The sequence below is a fragment of the Polychytrium aggregatum genome, assembly GCF_025602895.1.
Source record: "Polychytrium aggregatum strain JEL109 chromosome Unknown BJ171scaffold_8, whole genome shotgun sequence".
Classification (NCBI taxonomy): domain Eukaryota; kingdom Fungi; phylum Chytridiomycota; class Chytridiomycetes; order Polychytriales; genus Polychytrium; species Polychytrium aggregatum.
Window position 1 is genome coordinate 775517 of NW_026516210.1, and position 17031 is coordinate 792547.

Here is a 17031-nt window from a genome sequence, read left to right on the forward strand (position 1 = left end):
TGGGGATGAACCAACCGCACGACCAACACGGCCGGATATGCCATGCCATCGACGCGGAGGTCATGATGGATTGCCCTTGTTGCGTTCCTGGTCAATATCATTAGTTTACATGCTGTACCGCGTATGTATTGGAATATATCGCGTCGATTGAATGGGGACGCATACGGAAATCAGATCCTCTTTGGCGGCGAACATCATTCTTGATACTTGCCCAGGCGCTTCAGCTCGTGCTTTGCTTCCCACCACCCCTGGTCTGCTGACCTATGATACCACAAGACGGCGGTGTCGATGTCTTTGGCCACACCAAGACCATTCCTGAAGCAGTTTCCCAGCCGGACCTGTCCGTGTTGGTTGCCCTGCTCAGCCGATTTGCGATACCACTCGGCTGCCTTGGTTTCGTCCTTGGTGACTCCCCACCCGTTCCCGTAGCACGCACCAACCATCCACTGCCCGTACGAGTTGTCCTGGTCGGCTGCCTTGCTGAACCAGTAGAACGCCTTGGAGTAGCTTCTCGGAACTCCTCGGTAATAGAAATAGCAGCATCCGGTCCAAAACTGGCTATCGCTGTGACCCTCGTTGGCAAGCTGCTCAAAGATGCTCACCGCCGTGTCGCTTGTCCCTTCTTTGCCGTATTCGATTCCAAATTTGCAATTCAGACACAGGGCTGTGAGGTGCTTGCAGAGCCAGTCTCGCTCCGATCCAAGCTGACACAGCTTGAAGAGTTTGCGTGCAGCGGGTGAGTGGGAGCCAGGCGCATTATATCCGCCAAAGCATTTTCCATCGCCAAGGGAAAACTCTGGAGACTGGTTCTCTCGGATGATCAGGATGCCCCTCTGCTTGTCTTGCTGAGTTCCCCGGCCGAGGTAGAGCATCCAGCCAACCATATGGGTGGCGATGGGCTTGGTGATCCGATCGGTGGACTTGTCGCTGACCTCCTGCCAGTGGCTGAAGGCATCGGCATCGCTCTGCTCGACACCGTGGCCGATGAATGAGACCCAGCCGCGAAGGAATGTTGCTCCAAGGCGAGCACTTTTGTCGCCTTGACTGGCAGCTTTGGTGTACCACTCGATGGCGGTGGTGAGATCTTGCTTGACACCCTCCCCGTTCTCGTAACATTGGGCGAGACTGGCACTGGCCTGAGCGATTCCGCGGTTGGCACATTCATGGAGCAGCCCGATGGCTTTGGCGTGGTCTTGGTCGGCTCCGTGACCGGTGAGATAACACTTGGCCAGACTCAGGTGGACCATTGGATGGCCGGCCCCTGCAGCTTTTTCCAGAAGGCTCAGGATGCGGCCGTTTTGTGAAGATGGCGTGGAGCTCTCGGAAGCGGCGTCATCAGAGTCGCTGTCATCATAAGCGTCATCCGGTTCATCTTCACACTCTGCCCGCCTGTCGATCTTCAACAGCAGGAACCGAGCCAGGAAGAGCGAGGCGACGATGTCTGCTTGGTCGGTCAGGGCGGCAAGCCAAGAGTGGTCGTCGACGGCTTGATCGCCGAATCGGCGAGAGATGGCGATCATATCGCTCGGCAAGATCAAGTCGGGCAGCGGCTTGTCTGGGCGATACAGGCCATTTCCCCTGCACCAGCGGCGGAATCGAGTCTGCTTGGAGTTCAAGATCGGACCAGCCCGTCTGCAGATCCCAAACAGTGCACCGAGCTCGTTCAGCGTGAGCGACAGCGTGAAGCAATCATTGGAGAAGACGATCGTCAGGATGTCCGGGCCACAGCGGTGGTCAAAGGTGAGTCCCTGGGCCATGGCTTGCACGGCGGCAGATGGCAGTCGGAGGGGCAAATGAAGGATACCAGATGTGATGAGAGACGAGATGCCCCCCTTGGACAGAGCCATCGAGAACGAAAGTGTTGGGCTTGGACTGCGGATCCCTCGCGGACTGGTGCATGTGGCGACGATGCCGTGGGCCTGAGAAGCTTCCCTGGACACCCTCACGGTCGATGCCGTATCTGCACCAAGTGAAAACGCAAAGGCGAGGGCCATGTAGGACCCAGCAGATCCCTTGGACAGACGTGCGTAGGCGAAGAAGGCGCCTGGGATGCTCTAGTGGAGAATGGGTCGGTCCCAAGACGAAGCCGAAAGGGCCGGGCGGGTTGAATACTGACGGACATGCCGGGAGAGGTCGACAAGCTGCATAGCGAAGAACCCATCATGGAACAGGCCCTCGTCGACGAGTGAGCTGGTTTGGAACAGATGGTGCGTGACTCGATGTGGATTCTCGCTGGATGGAGACCAGACCTGGCGACTCGAGTACGATGTATGAGGCACTCGAGTATCTCGACAGAGAGAGCGAGGTGCCAGGGTCCCTGGGGTTTTGATGGCCAGTGTCTGGCCGTGAAGACGAACGCACAATTGAACAGGAGCCGGGCATTGGAAGCAGCAATCAGGCCACTGGTTCGGGAGCGCCGAGGCACTCAGCATCCGCATCAACAATTGTCAACAGCGGAGCCAGATGGACTGGCAAGGCTGGAGACCGATCAGGGCTTGACCAGCAGAACGAGACCAGAGCACGAGGAGGCGGTCGACTTGTGGGATGGCGTGCATATCTGCAGCCAGACTACAAACAAAGATATAAGAGTGTCGAACTTGCACATGTGTTCCCACCGAGTGAGCTGATCGCTGAACCAACGGTGGAACTGCAAGCAGCTTGCTGGGCGAGGCAACAGCACAGTATCGAGGGCAGCCGAGAGGAAGCAAGGGCACTCATTCAATGCAATTTGGCAAGCAGCCAGGCCAAGCCGCCGTCTGGCTGCCCAGACCGACAAAGGACGCCCCTCGCCCTTTCCCCTCGTCATTTTTGTCTCGGTTCGCCCTTTCGGCTCCCTCCTCGCTCTCCTGCCCCCATCTGGCTTTGGCATCAACACCTTCGTCGCCCTCACCCCGCCTCTCCGCCATGCTCAGGGCCATCTCCTGTTGTTTTGGAGGGTCTTCAGTCGACGGCCGAGATGTCTCCCAGCAGACCCCTATCTACCTCTACCAGCAGACCCACCCACCAGCAGCCCAACAGAGCCAGCCTCCTGTCTCCGAGCAGACCCAGGATGTCGTCGCCCAATCTGCTGACACTCAAACCCAGACCCCTGTTTCCCAGCAGCCAAAGTTCCCTCCTCCGCCCGATCCGTTTGGCCCTTGGCTCCATCCCGTCGAGTGTCTCATCAACACTGCTCGCGATGAACCCGATGCCCTTCTGATCAACACTTACGAGAACGGTGCCTCGGAGCGACTCAGCTATCTCCAGGTGTGGAAGCAAGCCTATTCCATCGCCCAGGCCCTCAAGGCTCTCCCTGGCTGGAACGACGACGGCCACGAGGTCATCGGCACCTTCTGTGAGGCCGAATCCAGCTGGGCGATCGACTCGCTCGCCGTGTGGATTCTTGGCAAGTGAGTATCTCTGGTCTGTTGCAGCGGTGTGATGTTGGGATGTGGAGTCGTGAGGATGGGCTCAGGCAAGGGACATGTTCAACCCTTGCTCCGTGCCATGTCAAGGGTCGAGTCTCACCTGTCCTTTGAACTCCATCCAGGAAAACACTCAACCTTGCTCTCAACCTGCCACCTGCAGCCCGCAGGGCCCTGTGCGAGAGGTTTGTGCTGGTTGCTATCGTGAGGATGAGCAGGCTGGTTCCTGCATCCTGGATTGAGCCAGCTTCTCTTCTGGGCTGGTCGACTGAGATCCTGACACTCACATCACCACCAACCGACAGACATGCGATCAAGTACATCCTCCACCATCGTACCAAGCCCGGCCGCACCGAAGGCGTGACATTGGTTGATGCCGCCACCTTCCCGGTGTTGGACAACATTCCACCTCCGTCTCTCAAAGTCTGTGAGCCTCTCGATGAGTTTGTAGCATATACTTGCACCTCCGGAACAACAGGTATGCGAGTGGATGTGGCTGCTGTCAAACTAAGCCCCAGCCACAAAGGTCGAGCATGGGCAGTCGAGCGCGGGATGGTGGCTGCGATAGTTACGGTAGATAGCGAATTACCTGTTAGAAATGTGTTTGACCTGTGTCTCAATCCTCGATGCTGCTCCTTGATCAACCCAAAAGGCATTCCGAAGACGTAAGTGACTCATGGCACTGCATCCATACTCCTCACTCAAATCGAATGAAGGATCTCACACTCAGCGGATTCTTTTGATTCTTCAGATACAAGTTCCCTCATACTGGCGCAATTACTGGCCGAGGTGCGCTGGGGCTCGAGTATGTGAGTTCCGGGCTGTGCCAGGTAAGACACACGGTTCTGAGCGACAGAGTTGAGCCATTCATGCATGAGAACTAACGCGGAATGGCAATCAGGCACCTTCGTTCGGTGTTACACTCTTTTTTTTGCTTTGCGCCCTGAATCTCAAAGGATCCGTTTGGTTTCCCGAGCCCACACCCAATACTGTGGACAAGGTTAAGGGCATCATCAGAATGCTGGATGATGGTGTGTGGCATTTGTATGTGGTAAGTAGTATGCATCAAAGGCAAGGTTCCTTCGTCCCAGTGCTGATGGATTGTCCTCTGATACAATCTTCACAGACGCCATCGTTCATGAAGATGATCATCAGTGTCGCTCAGACTCAGAATCCGAAAGTCAAGTGGAATGAGATGAGAAAGATCGGTTTGGGATCCGAGCTTGTGCCCGCAAACGTTGTTCAAATGACCAGAGATGTTTGTCCTAAGGCCGATATCCAGATCTTCTACGCATCCAGTGAGGTAAGAAGCCACAAATGGAGAATGCAGTCGACAATAGTAGGATGCACATGTGTCACATTCTCACACTTCTCCTTCCAATGCCAGTCTACCGTCATTGGGGCTGCCTCTCTTCTCAACTATCCGGCCAGCGTCACCATGATTCCAGACAAGCTGGTTTACAGACTCGTGAAGCCCGGTGTGCGCTGTATCCTCTTTGACGAAGAGGGCAACATTGTCGACCAGAAGGTCTCCAAGAGCGGCGTGCTTGGCTTTGCCGTCGACAAGGACCATCCCATCAAGGATCACCCGAGCTTTGTCAGTGCAAATCCGAATGACAAGCTCGCCTCGTTCGGCTTCCTCGAGGATGGCTCGCCCCGTGTCTGCACCATGGACTGGGTCGAGATGGTTGGCGAGAAAGAGTTCACTGTGGTTGGAAGGTGAGGTCGATGGCCGGGTGTTGCATCTCATTGATGGCGAGTGCATATCTGACATCCTGAGGACACATCCAACTCCTGCATCCCGGATACTCACGCCATCCATTCCCTCACTCCACACCATCACTCCAGATTCGACCAGAAGATCAAGGTCAACGGTGTCTATGTCGACCTCAACGCCCTCGAGGAGCTGGTCTACAAGCACATGCCTGATACCATCAAAGACTGCACCTTTGTCCAAACCATCGAGAAGCAGATCGTGATGCTCTACGTCGTTCGAAAGGGATCGGGCTTCAAAGTAACTCCCAGCGAGATGATCCGTCGCATCGAGGAACTATTTACCCTCGAGAACGTCGCCAAGTTCCCGATCCACAACGTCTTCGAGCTTTACCAGTTCCCCTTCAATGACTCGGGCAAGCGCGACCTCAAGAAGCTCAGGCGTTTCGCCGAGCATGCCAAGTACTTTGGCGAGTCGGTTATCTATCCAACCCTTGACATCGCCAACACTCCCCTGTCCCGCGCGGCCGCCAAGATCTCCACACTTGGCAGCCAGATCATCGACAACCCCGCCCTCGACGGCCGCAACTACTATATCGGCGGTGTCGGCTTTGACTCGCTGAGTGTCGGCCGTCTGGCCCTCGCCATCAAGGACGAGCTGGATGTCGAGATCTCGCCACTGATCTTGCTGTCGAACGGAATGACGCCGCTCGATGTCGCCCAGCTGGTTGTCGACATCCTCGACGACAAACCGATGATTCCCCCGACCGTCCATCTGGCTGCTGAGGCCGCCAAGCTCGACGATGCGAGTGTGACGGCCGAGGGTCTCCCTCCGTTTGTCTATCCCAAGGACCCTCGCGGCATCGTCCTGACCGGTGCCACTGGCTTCCTCGGTGCCTTCCTGGTCTTTGAGCTGGCCCACAAGTTCCCTCGGGCCAAGATCTACTGCCTGGTCCGAGCCAAGGACGAGCAGGAGGCTGTCGAGCGCATCATCAGCACGGCTCAGAAGCTGGTCCTCGATCCGAGCCAGAGAGCCTTCCTTGACCACAACCTCAAGTCTCGACTCGTTGGACTGTGCGGCAACCTGTCGAAGAACAAGTGGGGACTCTCGGACGAGCGATGGAAGGAGATCAGCGAGGAGACCGACATGATTGTCCACAACGGCGCCGAGGTCCACTGGCTGTTTGACTATGACAGACTCAGGGGACCCAACGTCCTCGGCACGACGACGGCCCTGAGACTGGCCACAACCCACCACCTGAAGCCGCTGCACTACATCTCGACCATCGGCACGATCCCGATGGCCAAGAAGGCAGACAAGCCGCTCGAGGAGAAGATCTACTCGGCCTGGAACATCTCTGGCGGCTATTCGCAGACCAAGTGGGTCTCTGAGCAGCTGGTCAACAAGGCACGATCCAGGGGAGTGCCGGTGACCATCATTCGCCCAGCTGGCATCGTCGGCGACAGCCAGTACGGAGGTGAGTCGAGTGTGGTGTGGTGTGATGTGGTGTGGTGTGATGGAGATGTCTCATTCGCTCCATGGACTGGCCATGAATCGATGGTCTCGATTGTCAAGTGCCACTCACCCACCAACTGACACCAACTGACACCTTCACACCTCCATTGCTCCAGTGTCCAACTCTGATGACTACATCTGGCGATATGTCAAGGGATGCATCCAACTTGGTGTTGCTCCGTCGTATGCCACTCCCGTCACCCTGACCATGGATCCCGTCGACCACGTCGCCAAGGTGGTTGCCGAGATTGCCGGCTCTGAGGAGTCCCTGTCCAAGTTTGTGTTCCACATCAGCGACTCGGAGCACAGGTGAGGACTGTGTGATGTGGTGTGAAGTGTGATGTGGTGTGGTGTGTTGTGGTGTGCGATAAGGTGTGGATGGTGGATCCCGACTCTAATTACTCACTCACTCACCACAGTGTCCTCTCCGAGACCAAGCTGTTCGAGATCGTCAACTCCTTTGGCTGGCCCGTCCTCTTTGAAACTCGTGAGAAGTTCAAGTACATCCTTTCCACCAACCCCTTGTTCGACCAAAATGCCCTGTCCCCGCTCATGCACATGATGATGGACATGTCCTTCAAGCTCGACAACGCCAACACCCGCTCGATCTACCCGACTCCCTGTCCCTCGACTGTGCTGATCGCCAAGAAGTGTCTCAGCTACTTGAACCACGCCCACTTCCTTCCCAACCCCATCCAGCCGTCGAGCGAGCTCAAGGACGACGAGTATCCCGAAGTCAGCATCTTCACCCGCACCGGCCGCAACTGATCAGCGGACGGTGATTCAGCAATAGATTGATCAGGTCGTTTCTTTCCTCTTGTGCTCCGTACGAGTCTCTTCTTTGATTTTCTTTCCTTCCCTTCCTTTTCATCTATAAACGGCGGATCACTCGATTGATCCGCTCCCTTCGCTTCCATGATGTTGGTCTTTGGTCAAGTCCTGTCTGAGTCTTCTGATGTGAACACGATTGATTTGCTGAGACTGACTGTGACAGGACAGCGAACTTCCCAGACCGCACTGGGATTGCCTTCTGCGACCCAGTGTAGTCATATCGACGATGGGACTCGATCCTCGGATGATGGTTGTCGCATCTGTGGTTCGGGCACACCTATCCATTCCAGTGTCTGTCATCTTCCCAGACGATTTGGTAAGTGATCGCCACAGGTCGTCACGGACGGCGCACAGACACGAGTGAGTGAACGATCAGGAGAGAAGCAAGGACACAATGCAGGCCGAGCGGGGAGAGCGACAGAGATGAGTGGGAGTGCCCGTTCTCATGTCTCTCCGAACCAGATCGCCTCATGATGGCCGATGGTATCTCGCTTGACCTCCGAATTCACCCGATCGCCGGGGTCACGGTGACTCAAACTCGGCCAGACTCCAAATAGGCTGGTTGAAGACAGGGATCTCTCTGTCACTGACCTTATCGCTCCTGTTGCTTGATCAAGGATTGATTCCTTTGTGGTCCATTGGCAGCCAGGGTATCCATAATTTGGCGACAGGATCCCGATCGACGAGGAATATTGGAGGGGATCAATACATCCAGCCGAGCATATGCGTGACAATGGATTTCAAGACGGGGTCGGTCGATTTGAGGCTGACCTCATCCCAGTAGTGAAGTGCATCAATATCCTTCTTCTGGACGCCAAGTCCGAGGAGGTGCATCCAGCCGAGGTAAAAGTTGGCCTCAACGCTCCTCGCCTCGGATACAGCCTGGAAGTATTTGGCTGCGTCTGTCCAGACTGAGTCGACCGTGGGGTTAGTGGTGGAGCGAACGCAAGTGATGGTCCAGCATAGCTCCACGTTCATCTCGCCCGAGAACATCTCGATGATTGAGGCTGCCGGAACCCAGATTGCACCAGAGCTTGGCAGAGCATGTGTGACTTGGGAAACAAGCTCAATTGCGGGCCTCGTTGCTCATGTCACGGGCAGCCCACTGAAGCAGCTCGGTCACTTGGTCCATGACGGCATTGTCAGCAGCTTTATCGCGAGCGACGATGCGAGCAACTTCGGCGCAGGCATCAAGATCTCCAGCGAGGGCTGCAATGTCCATGGTCTCGGTATGCCCGTCGATCGTCGCCACAGGAGACCGGCCGGGTGTATTCAAGACCATGCTTCCCAAACCAACAAAATCAAAACGATCGCCAACAAAGACCGGACACAATCGCACAGCTTCCTCCACCGAAGCCAGTGGAAGTTCAGCAGGCTTCAGGCCGCCGATGCCAGAGCATAATGGGCACTCCCCCGCTATTTCTGGAACAACTCTGTACAGGATATGTTTGGCGGCGAGCGCGCAGGTTGGCAACCGCAAAGAACCCGCTGGCGCGACGAGCATGTGTGTTTCGCAAACATACACTCGCAGGCGACGAGAGAGAGGTCCCATGGGCAACCTGATCGAGCAAATGAGGGCCATTGCGGTAGGAGTCGCAGGAGTCAGTCGCTCCCATATCCATCAACGTGTCTGTGTAGGCCTCTATCGCAAAAGGTGGCCAGGCAGCATCTCGCGGAGGTTGTCGTAAAACTGAATGACTCGTTGATCAGCCCATATACTCTTGCGGTCCAGGTGGCGGATGCACAGCCCCTCCAGACTCCGGACGCGGCTGAGGGCGACATAGACCTGGCCTGGGGCAAAGCTTCCTCCGAGCTCCATTTCGACGGCATCCAGCGACATGCCCTGGCTCTTGTGGACCGTCAGGGCCCATCCCAGCTTCAGCGGGATCTGGAGCCGCGAGACGCGCGTAAAGTCGCAGTCCATTTTCTGCTCAAAGGCGTGGTACCCAACGACAAACTCCATGTCGGCGCAGGTCTGGAAGCGCACCACGGGGAGCTCGAGGGTCTCGCCTGTCTCGAAATCGCGCATGGTTTCAAACCCGGTGATGACGCCGCGCGAGCCGTTGACCAGGCCCTTCCGGACGTTGAGGTTCTTGATGAGAATCACTTGCGCTCCCCGCTTGAGCCTGACGTGTTTGTCGACATACATTGAACTGAGGGTGCGTGCGATTTCTTCGAGCGGCGGCAGCGGCGGCAATTCTGAGCTGACCGGGGTCGGGGCAATGTCGGCCGACATGCTCAAGCTTCCATTGTCGCTGATCGCTATGGGCTCCTCGTTGACATCGGGAGGCATCCGCAGCAGCCGGTCGCGGGCGCTAAAGACATGCTCTGGCCCCTCAATCTTGTCGAGACAGGACTGGTTGTACTTGGATGCCTGGAAACGCATGCTGCAGATACGCGTGGGCTATGGAGACAGGCATGTCAGTGCTCGTAATCGGGCCGGCAAGAGCCGCGTGAGTTAGAAAAGTGTGCTTATTGGACGGCATAGGACGTAAGCAACCATATGTCTGCCACCATGTTGGATATTCGGCTGCACTGCGCTCGGACCGTAGCTTAGGCGATCAAACAGCCAATATGGCCAATCCGCATCAACGCATCAACGCATCAACGCATCAACGCATCAACGCATCAACGCATCAACGCATCAACGCATCAACGCATCAACGCATCAACGCATCAACGCATCAACGCATCAACGCATCAACGCATCAACGCATCAACGCATCAATGCATGCTCCGGCTGCGGTTGAAACCTGAAAGGAGCTGCGGATCAGCCCACCTGAATGTCTTCCACGGCCGTCAATGGCCTTGAGCACTGCGAGAGTAGCTTCCAGGTCTCGTCATCGCACGTTCCCATCCGCAGGCGATCCAAAGCCGCGACAAAGCTCATGTCGCTCTGGCGAAAGACTTGCGTCAGGTAGCGAACTTGCAGTCCGTCCTTTTGCCCCACCCGCATCAGTTTCCAAGCCGGCGAGTCAAACAAGTACGTGATAATGGGCTTGTCGGTCTTGGCAAAGGTGTTCTTGTTCATGAGCGTCCGCAGTTCGTCCAGCTTCCGATCGTCCTTGGCCGTCGCGAAAGGCTGGTTTATGGGCGGAAGCTGGAAAAAGTCGCCAGTGATGATGATCTGGAGCGAAGAGAAGGGCTTGTGGGAGTCGCTGCGCTGGCGTGAGCCGCGGCGCTTGTTGTGGAGCGTCGAGAAGACTTGCTGAAAGAGATTAAAGTACATGGGGTCGACCATAGACGACTCGTCCATGATCAAGATGTTGGTGTTGGCATATTTGTTCATGCGCCAGGGCGACTGCCGGATGTACTGGCTGATGACCTTGGGGTCATTGGGCATTCCCGGGCTGATGCTGGTGAAGGAGTGCAACGTCTGCCCACCGAGCTGGAGGATCGATGGCCACAAACGTGTTACTGTCGGATGATGCGAGTGGACACGGATGCGTATGTGCAAGCAATCTACGGGCGCAGACTATGCTGCAGATTCGGGTAGTGCTATGGATCCACAGAAACGACCAGCTCGTTGGTCGTTGGAGATCAGCACGGTGGTGTGGTGCACTGAAGGCGGCAGCCTTGCAATACCCACATGCGTTGCCGCGATCCCCGTAGGTGCCTGAGCAAGTCAGAGAGGACAGCGATACGAGTGCGGGTCAGCGAGACGCAGCTTAGTGGAGCCAGAGAATGGGCTGCAGACCCCGTCATGGATGTCGCATGACAGTCAGACACTCCAAAGTAAACAGGATCTCGAAGCTTGCTTGTGCGAGGGCCCAAGACCAGGGTCGGATCCGTCTACCACTTACCGTCACGGCGACCCGCAAACCGTTCTGCTGGGCATATTCGATGAACTTTTTGAGAACCAGGGTCTTTCCTGTCCCTGCTTTGCCTGTGAGCACGCGCATCGAAGGAGGAGGTGGTGGATGAAATAGAGTCAATCGAGCGGCAAATCTCGATCGCCCACCACCCTCTCCCAACGGCGATACAACTATCGCACCGCAGTCCAAAAGGGCGAGTCAAGGGGACTGGGTCCACTTTGTGTTGTGCGGACGCACCTGAGAAGTAGACGCTCTGTCCACTCTTCATAAGATCGAGCAGTTCTTGTTGATCATCCGAGAGCGCAACGTCCAGGATCTTGTTCGCATCCTTGAGGGCTTCAGGTTTTTGGGCGGAGACTTTGGTGAGCTGCGCAAATCTCTTGATCTGCCAAGGTCGAGGAAGGTGAAAGCGAGCAAGGGCGAGCTGATTGAGTCAAGCGGCGCTGTTGGTGTGGATCGCGATGTCCAGACGTCCGAGGCATCGGAGTAAAGGTATCACGGACTCGAAAGCATCGTCGAAGTGGCCGGGAGAGATACAGATATGGGTTCTGATGGCAGCGTACCTCCTGACTGAGATTCTTCAGATCTTGCGAGACAACTGACGACGCCGGCCTGGTTGAGGGCGTTGGTGATGCTGTCGGCACCGCTTGAGCAGGTGCGGGTGCGGGTGCGGGTGCGGGTGTGGGTGCAGGACTCAGGGGATAGAGGGGCCGGCCATCCGGCACGGTTGATGCATGCTTGGATGCCCCCGAGACCATCGGGCGATGTGATGCGAGCTTGGAGGTGGGGTTCCAGATGACGGCCTGCGTTCCGGACGTCGAGATGGCTCTGGGCCGGTGGCTCGACGATGGCGGCGGCAACCAGCGGAGCAGCTGGGTGCCTGCCCAGCCCAAGCTCCGGCCGTTTTTCATGTCAGTGAGTGGAGGGCAAGTGGCCGATTGAAGAGAGGCCGGGTGACCCGGATGCGATCGGTTGTAACAGCTGGCGAGGGCAAGAATCGGCGGCATGCGCTGGCAATTTCGACCCTTCACTGCCTGTGCTGCGCACGGGACATGCTCCTCTGGAGGGACAGCGCACCCAAACGGAAACAGTTTGGCTGGTCATGGCGGGTGTGGGTGTGCTCAAGACCTACACACAGCGAGTCCAACGAAACTGAGGCAACTCATTATGGCGACAAGGCAAGGGCATGTATCCAGTTGCCAGGAGGCCGCGCCACGCTCGACACTTTGGGCAGCTCGGGCACCTCGCAGGTGTGCACCGGACCACAGAAGCAAAGCCGAAATATGGGATGTAGCCCTGTTTTCTCTTTGGCGAGCTAAAAAATATACTGAGTTTATCAGAAAACAGAATAATGAGAGACACAAGCGATCAACAAGACTATGGGATATAGACACAGGGGGGATAATCAAGAGGAAGGAGGAGGGGGGATCAAGGACGAGGGGACTCATCTCCGCACAAAGTACGGACGGGCTCCTCAAGCCCACATGACGCTGGCAAAGCCAAGCATAATAATGGCAACAAGAGAACCGAGCCCAAAGGCAGGACGCACAGGAGCAGCCGAGGTTGTTTGGGTGGGAGAGGTCGAGGCAGTTGGCAAAGTTGCTGTTGTGGCGTTGACGCTGGGCGACGGAGCAGGCAGGTCGCCGACGAAGGGGTTCTGGAATTGCGAGAAGGCGCCAGAGAGCCAGCGGGCAGCAGGCTTGACGGTGCGAGTCAGGGTGCCGTTGGTGTAGTCGACGGCGATGCATCCGAAGCGCTGGTCGTAACTTCCCCTGCACAAGCAAAAATCGATCGATGGTTGTGGTGTCAGTATCTGGTCTGGTCTGGTCTGGTCTGGTTTGGTCTGGTCTGGTTTGGTCTGGTTTGGTCTGGTCTGGTTTGGTCTGGTCTGGTTTGGTCTGGTTTGGTCTCATCGAACACAGCTTAAGGATGGTTCGCGCAACAAGAGACGAGCACGCGGGAACTGGCAACGACCACGGAGAAGCAGCCGGCACTCACCATTCAAAGTTGTCGAGGAGGGCCCTGATACAGCAGGAGGTGGAGGTGCATGTGGGTTTAGAAAGAAGTACTGCGGTTTGGCGACGCGTGTCCCGACCCAGGCACTGCATGTCAACCAGGCAATATAGCCCACCATGCAAGGACAGCCTTGATAGGGGTGCCGTCGTTGATGGAGTTGATAATGTACGTGAAGTGGCTTTGCCAGAATTGGAGGCGGTACGGATCGTTCATGATCTGCTGGAGGGTCATCTCGCCTTCGTTGGGGCTGGCGTAGCCTGGCAGAGGGACCCAGCAATAGGGTCAGCGACCGAAGCGTTTCATGGAATATGCAGCAGCGACGAGTCGATTTCGCAGTCACGGTGCAGTTGTCGGCAACAAAGCACACACCAATCTCAGTGATGTAGATGTCCAGGTTGTAGCGGTCGTAGAGCCAGTTGGGGAACTTCTCGGCACCCGGAGGGTACACGAACTGCCATGGGACACCCGTGGGCTGAGGGGCAGCGATCGCCAAGAGCGAGGGACATGGTCAGAGGCGGAAACGCAAGTCCGATGATGTGCTGTCGACGAAGCAGCCGGGAATCGGGCCACCTACCAGGGACGGGGTATGCTGACCGTTGGCTCCTTCGATGGTAGAGCCATTGCCGCTGACAAACTCGACCGTATAGTAGTTCAAGCTGCAGGCGAGTGTCACGATTTAGTGCACGCAAACCAGCACAGGAAACACCTCCGACGCGAGTCTTCACCATAGCTGCAGGGTTGGTGTTGCCGTCACTGCGTACCCGATAAAGTCGATGGTGCCCTTTAGAATGGACTGCTCAGTGCTGTTGAAGGGCACCAAGCCGGCCATAGCAAACGGACCGCTCAGGATCTCGGAGGGGTACTGGATGCAATTGGGTGGAGATGTCAGTGGCACCGGGGCGAAACGCAAGGCAGGAGAGGGGGGTTAGAAGCAGCCAATCCCAGCGACACTCAGTGACAAGGCGAAGAGACACGAGCATATCGGCATCAAGCTCTGGATTACTCACGTTGCCGGTGATGCAGGGCTCCAGGACACTGCAAATGAAAATGGTTCAAGAGGCTGGTATCAGTGACTGTCCTCCAGCCGTGTGGCGACAACGAAGAAACTGCAGGTGGTCAAACCATGCCGCCTACCTTCCAACGTTCTGGATCAGCATCATCTGCTGGGCCGTAACATCTGTTGATGTCGCGAAGGCAGAGGAGGATGGTCAGCAATAGATGGGGATACCAGAGCGGAACTGATACAAGGGAATGCGCTGCCGCCCCTACCGTTTTCGCTGGTAGGATCGTTCGGCTCAACCCAGGGCATGATAGTAGGGATACTGAAGAGCCACTTGCGGTTGCCCATCTTCTGCCGGCCGAGATGGGTGATCTGGGCGTGGGCAAGCAGGGCATTCTTGACACACTGGAAGCGAGCACTCGTGCCACCGGTCAGGCCAGGGCCCCAGCGAGCTGCATTGTCAAGGCGAGGGGAGGGTGCAACAAGACGAATGTGGACATGTTAGCGTCGCAGCCAGCAACCAAGCGTACAGGTCCGTTCGTCGAGTCACTGTTCTCGTTGAGGTGCGGTCGATGGCGATCCGTACCTGTGGCGTATCCACCATCGCACATGCTGTCGATCTCGTTCTGAGTAAGCCAGTACTGGAGAACGGTGGTGGTGAGCATCATGCGGTGTGCATATCAGACGCACGGGGCAGCCAGCCAGATATGTCACATGCAGCAACAGGTCTCAGCGACGGCTTACTCGGACGCGGTCGCCAAAGTTGTCAAACAGAACCGAGGCGTAGTTGGTAAAGTCGGCGATGATCTGCGGGCTCAGGAAGCCGCCGTATCGGTCCTCACAAGCTGGATGCGGCAACGAGAAGCAGGGCATTGAGATGACGGCTGTGGGAGGGCGAGGAACAACATCGACGACAGCACAGAGCGGCAATGAGATGCACGACGGTCACACGTACCCTGGGGAATATCCCAGTGCAACATGGTGAGGAAGGGCTCGGCGCCGTTGGCGCGGATGGTATCGATCATATTGGAATAAAAGTTGATGCCGGCTTGGTTGACCTCGCCGGTGCAGTTGGGCAGGATTCTGCTCCAGGAGACAGAGAAGCGGTAGGCCGTGGCGTTGAGCTGCGACAGATAGGCCAGGTCGGACTGCATGCGGTGGTAGTGGTCGGCGGCGACATTGCCGTTAGGGGAGCTGGTGTTCTTTTGGAAGAACGCTGATGGACAGACCGTGCCGGCCAAGACGCACGATGGCAGAGTGTATCGACGAAGGGTCGTGGGGCGGTGCGTCGAACGTATGGCGCAAACAGGCGCAGGGATAAGGGGTGGTTGTGGTGGAGGAAAGAAAGACAGCAAAGGCGGCGTGAGCAAGCCGCGGGGGCTTTGGAGCCAGGAACCGGACCATACCAGACCGGCCTTATGTTACAGGCAAGGGGCTGGCTGCTGGGACATTCTGTGATTGAGACCGTGGCCACTGCGGGATACATACTATCTTGGACGCTGGGCAGTTTGCCGTCGACGTTCCAGGCACCCTCAATCTGATATGCGGCTGGACAAGGCAACCAAGATGCAGCAGGGGGGAGAAGGGAGGGTGAGCTGTTGGCGGTCCTCTCGACGAGACAACCGGACATGGGCCGACCAGTTGAATGCCAATGGTACTTTGCAGCAGGTCTTACATCCACCAAAGCCCCAGGCGAGCTGGATAGGAGCGCTACTGCTGTTCCCGGCAGAGACCGAGCCCGAGAGGGCGGCCAGGGCAAACAGTGACAGCGAAACAGGGCAGTGGGTCTTCATCGATGCCGATGCCGATGCACGCTGAGAAGGGAGGGGGAGGAGGAGGCGAGCTTGGCGAAGCGCTCTTGGCGGAACAGAGCATGCGATGGAATCGAAGGGCGATCGCAGCAGGCCTCGAGGGGGTTATATGGACGAAGGGCCTTGGGCAAGCACGAAATGGTGGCCGAGCAGGACGAGCGAAGGACAAGGACGCACGATGCGCCGGCGCACCGAACACAGCCGCGGGAGGGTGAAACGCGTTGCCGCGAAGGGGACGCGTGTTCGACTGCGCGCGTTCGACTGCACGGATGACAGTGTGTGAAGCACTGTGAGGGACTCTGTGAAGCACTGTGAGGACTCTGTGAAGGACTCTGTGAAGCACTCGGCAATGCAATCGTCTTGCTTTGGACATGTCCACAACACTCAACCTCCCCCCATTGCTCTCCTCCCCCACTTTCGGCTCGGCCGTTTGCACAGCCGCTCACGCCCTCCTTCGTTCTTGCGCTCGTCGCGTCGGGGTGGGCGCGGTCGTCGTTGCCCGTGAGACACTGTCGCGCAGCCCCAGCCCTGCGATTGGTCTCGCTGGCTGTGTGCGTCCAGGCATTGGGCGCTGTGCGACGACGCGGGAGCGTCCTCCCTGTCCGCCCCCCGCGCTTGTGTCGCAGACCGAGCATGGAAGGTCCTGTGCATCCGCTTGGAACAGACCCAAGAATCCTCCGGGTCGGCAGCGTGCTGCCCGGCGCGAGGTCCACGTTTCCAAGACACAGTGCAGATTGTTTCCTCTCCCAGGCACGCCCCTGATGGCCTTCGTCGCGCTGCTCCCAGCAGTCTCGAAGACCCAAGGCTTCGACGGCCCGCTGTCAAAGGGCGTCAAAGCGCATCACCGAACCACAGCCATCGCCCCTCACTGTCCAAGGGGGCGGCGCCGGGCTGGTGGATTGCTTTTGGGCGACCGTTGCCGCTC

General features: G+C 57.2%; 6 protein-coding genes across 6 annotated transcripts; 1 reads left to right on the plus strand and 5 right to left on the minus strand.

Annotated features, from left to right (window-relative positions):
• Positions 1–99: 99 nt before the first annotated feature.
• On the minus strand, positions 100–526 carry BJ171DRAFT_494366 (Sel1 repeat family protein). Its single transcript, XM_053110020.1, has one exon. The coding sequence runs from the start codon at positions 441–443 to the stop codon at positions 195–197; it is 249 nt and encodes an 82-aa protein (XP_052969431.1). The 5' UTR covers positions 444–526; the 3' UTR covers positions 100–194.
• A 2378-nt stretch (positions 527–2904) lies between these two features.
• Positions 2905–7401, plus strand: BJ171DRAFT_579081 (male sterility protein-domain-containing protein; the record flags this gene model as incomplete). Its single annotated transcript, XM_053113941.1, has 11 exons — positions 2905–3389; positions 3530–3589; positions 3710–3882; positions 4057–4069; positions 4156–4234; positions 4306–4455; positions 4531–4707; positions 4792–5123; positions 5253–6595; positions 6750–6942; positions 7053–7401. The coding sequence occupies 11 exons, from the start codon at positions 2905–2907 to the stop codon at positions 7399–7401; spliced, it is 3354 nt and encodes a 1117-aa protein (XP_052969432.1).
• A 765-nt stretch (positions 7402–8166) lies between these two features.
• BJ171DRAFT_640222 (uncharacterized protein) lies at positions 8167–8986 on the minus strand (the record flags this gene model as incomplete). Its single annotated transcript, XM_053115762.1, has 2 exons — positions 8560–8986; positions 8167–8471 (listed from the first exon to the last, which is right to left on the minus strand). The coding sequence occupies exons 1-2, from the start codon at positions 8966–8968 to the stop codon at positions 8167–8169; spliced, it is 714 nt and encodes a 237-aa protein (XP_052969433.1). The 5' UTR covers positions 8969–8986.
• Positions 8987–9499: 513 nt separating this feature from the next.
• Positions 9500–10852, minus strand: BJ171DRAFT_406041 (uncharacterized protein; the record flags this gene model as incomplete). The annotated part of the gene is made up of 2 exons (XM_053107239.1): positions 9500–9733; positions 10259–10852. Coding segments are annotated over 2 exons (828 nt in total), but the record flags the coding sequence as incomplete, so codon positions are not given.
• On the minus strand, positions 10808–12264 carry BJ171DRAFT_295805 (uncharacterized protein). Its single transcript, XM_053106982.1, has 4 exons — positions 11843–12264; positions 11517–11664; positions 11268–11350; positions 10808–11080 (listed from the first exon to the last, which is right to left on the minus strand). The coding sequence occupies exons 1-4, from the start codon at positions 12188–12190 to the stop codon at positions 10940–10942; spliced, it is 720 nt and encodes a 239-aa protein (XP_052969435.1). The 5' UTR covers positions 12191–12264; the 3' UTR covers positions 10808–10939.
• Positions 12265–12481: 217 nt separating this feature from the next.
• On the minus strand, positions 12482–16210 carry BJ171DRAFT_494392 (glycoside hydrolase superfamily). Its single transcript, XM_053110021.1, has 14 exons — positions 15971–16210; positions 15784–15843; positions 15251–15511; positions 15040–15140; positions 14882–14936; positions 14565–14747; positions 14430–14472; positions 14303–14330; positions 14057–14157; positions 13870–13951; positions 13665–13767; positions 13411–13552; positions 13278–13301; positions 12482–13051 (listed from the first exon to the last, which is right to left on the minus strand). The coding sequence occupies exons 1-14, from the start codon at positions 16086–16088 to the stop codon at positions 12754–12756; spliced, it is 1599 nt and encodes a 532-aa protein (XP_052969436.1). The 5' UTR covers positions 16089–16210; the 3' UTR covers positions 12482–12753.
• Between the last annotated feature and the right edge of the window lie 821 nt (positions 16211–17031).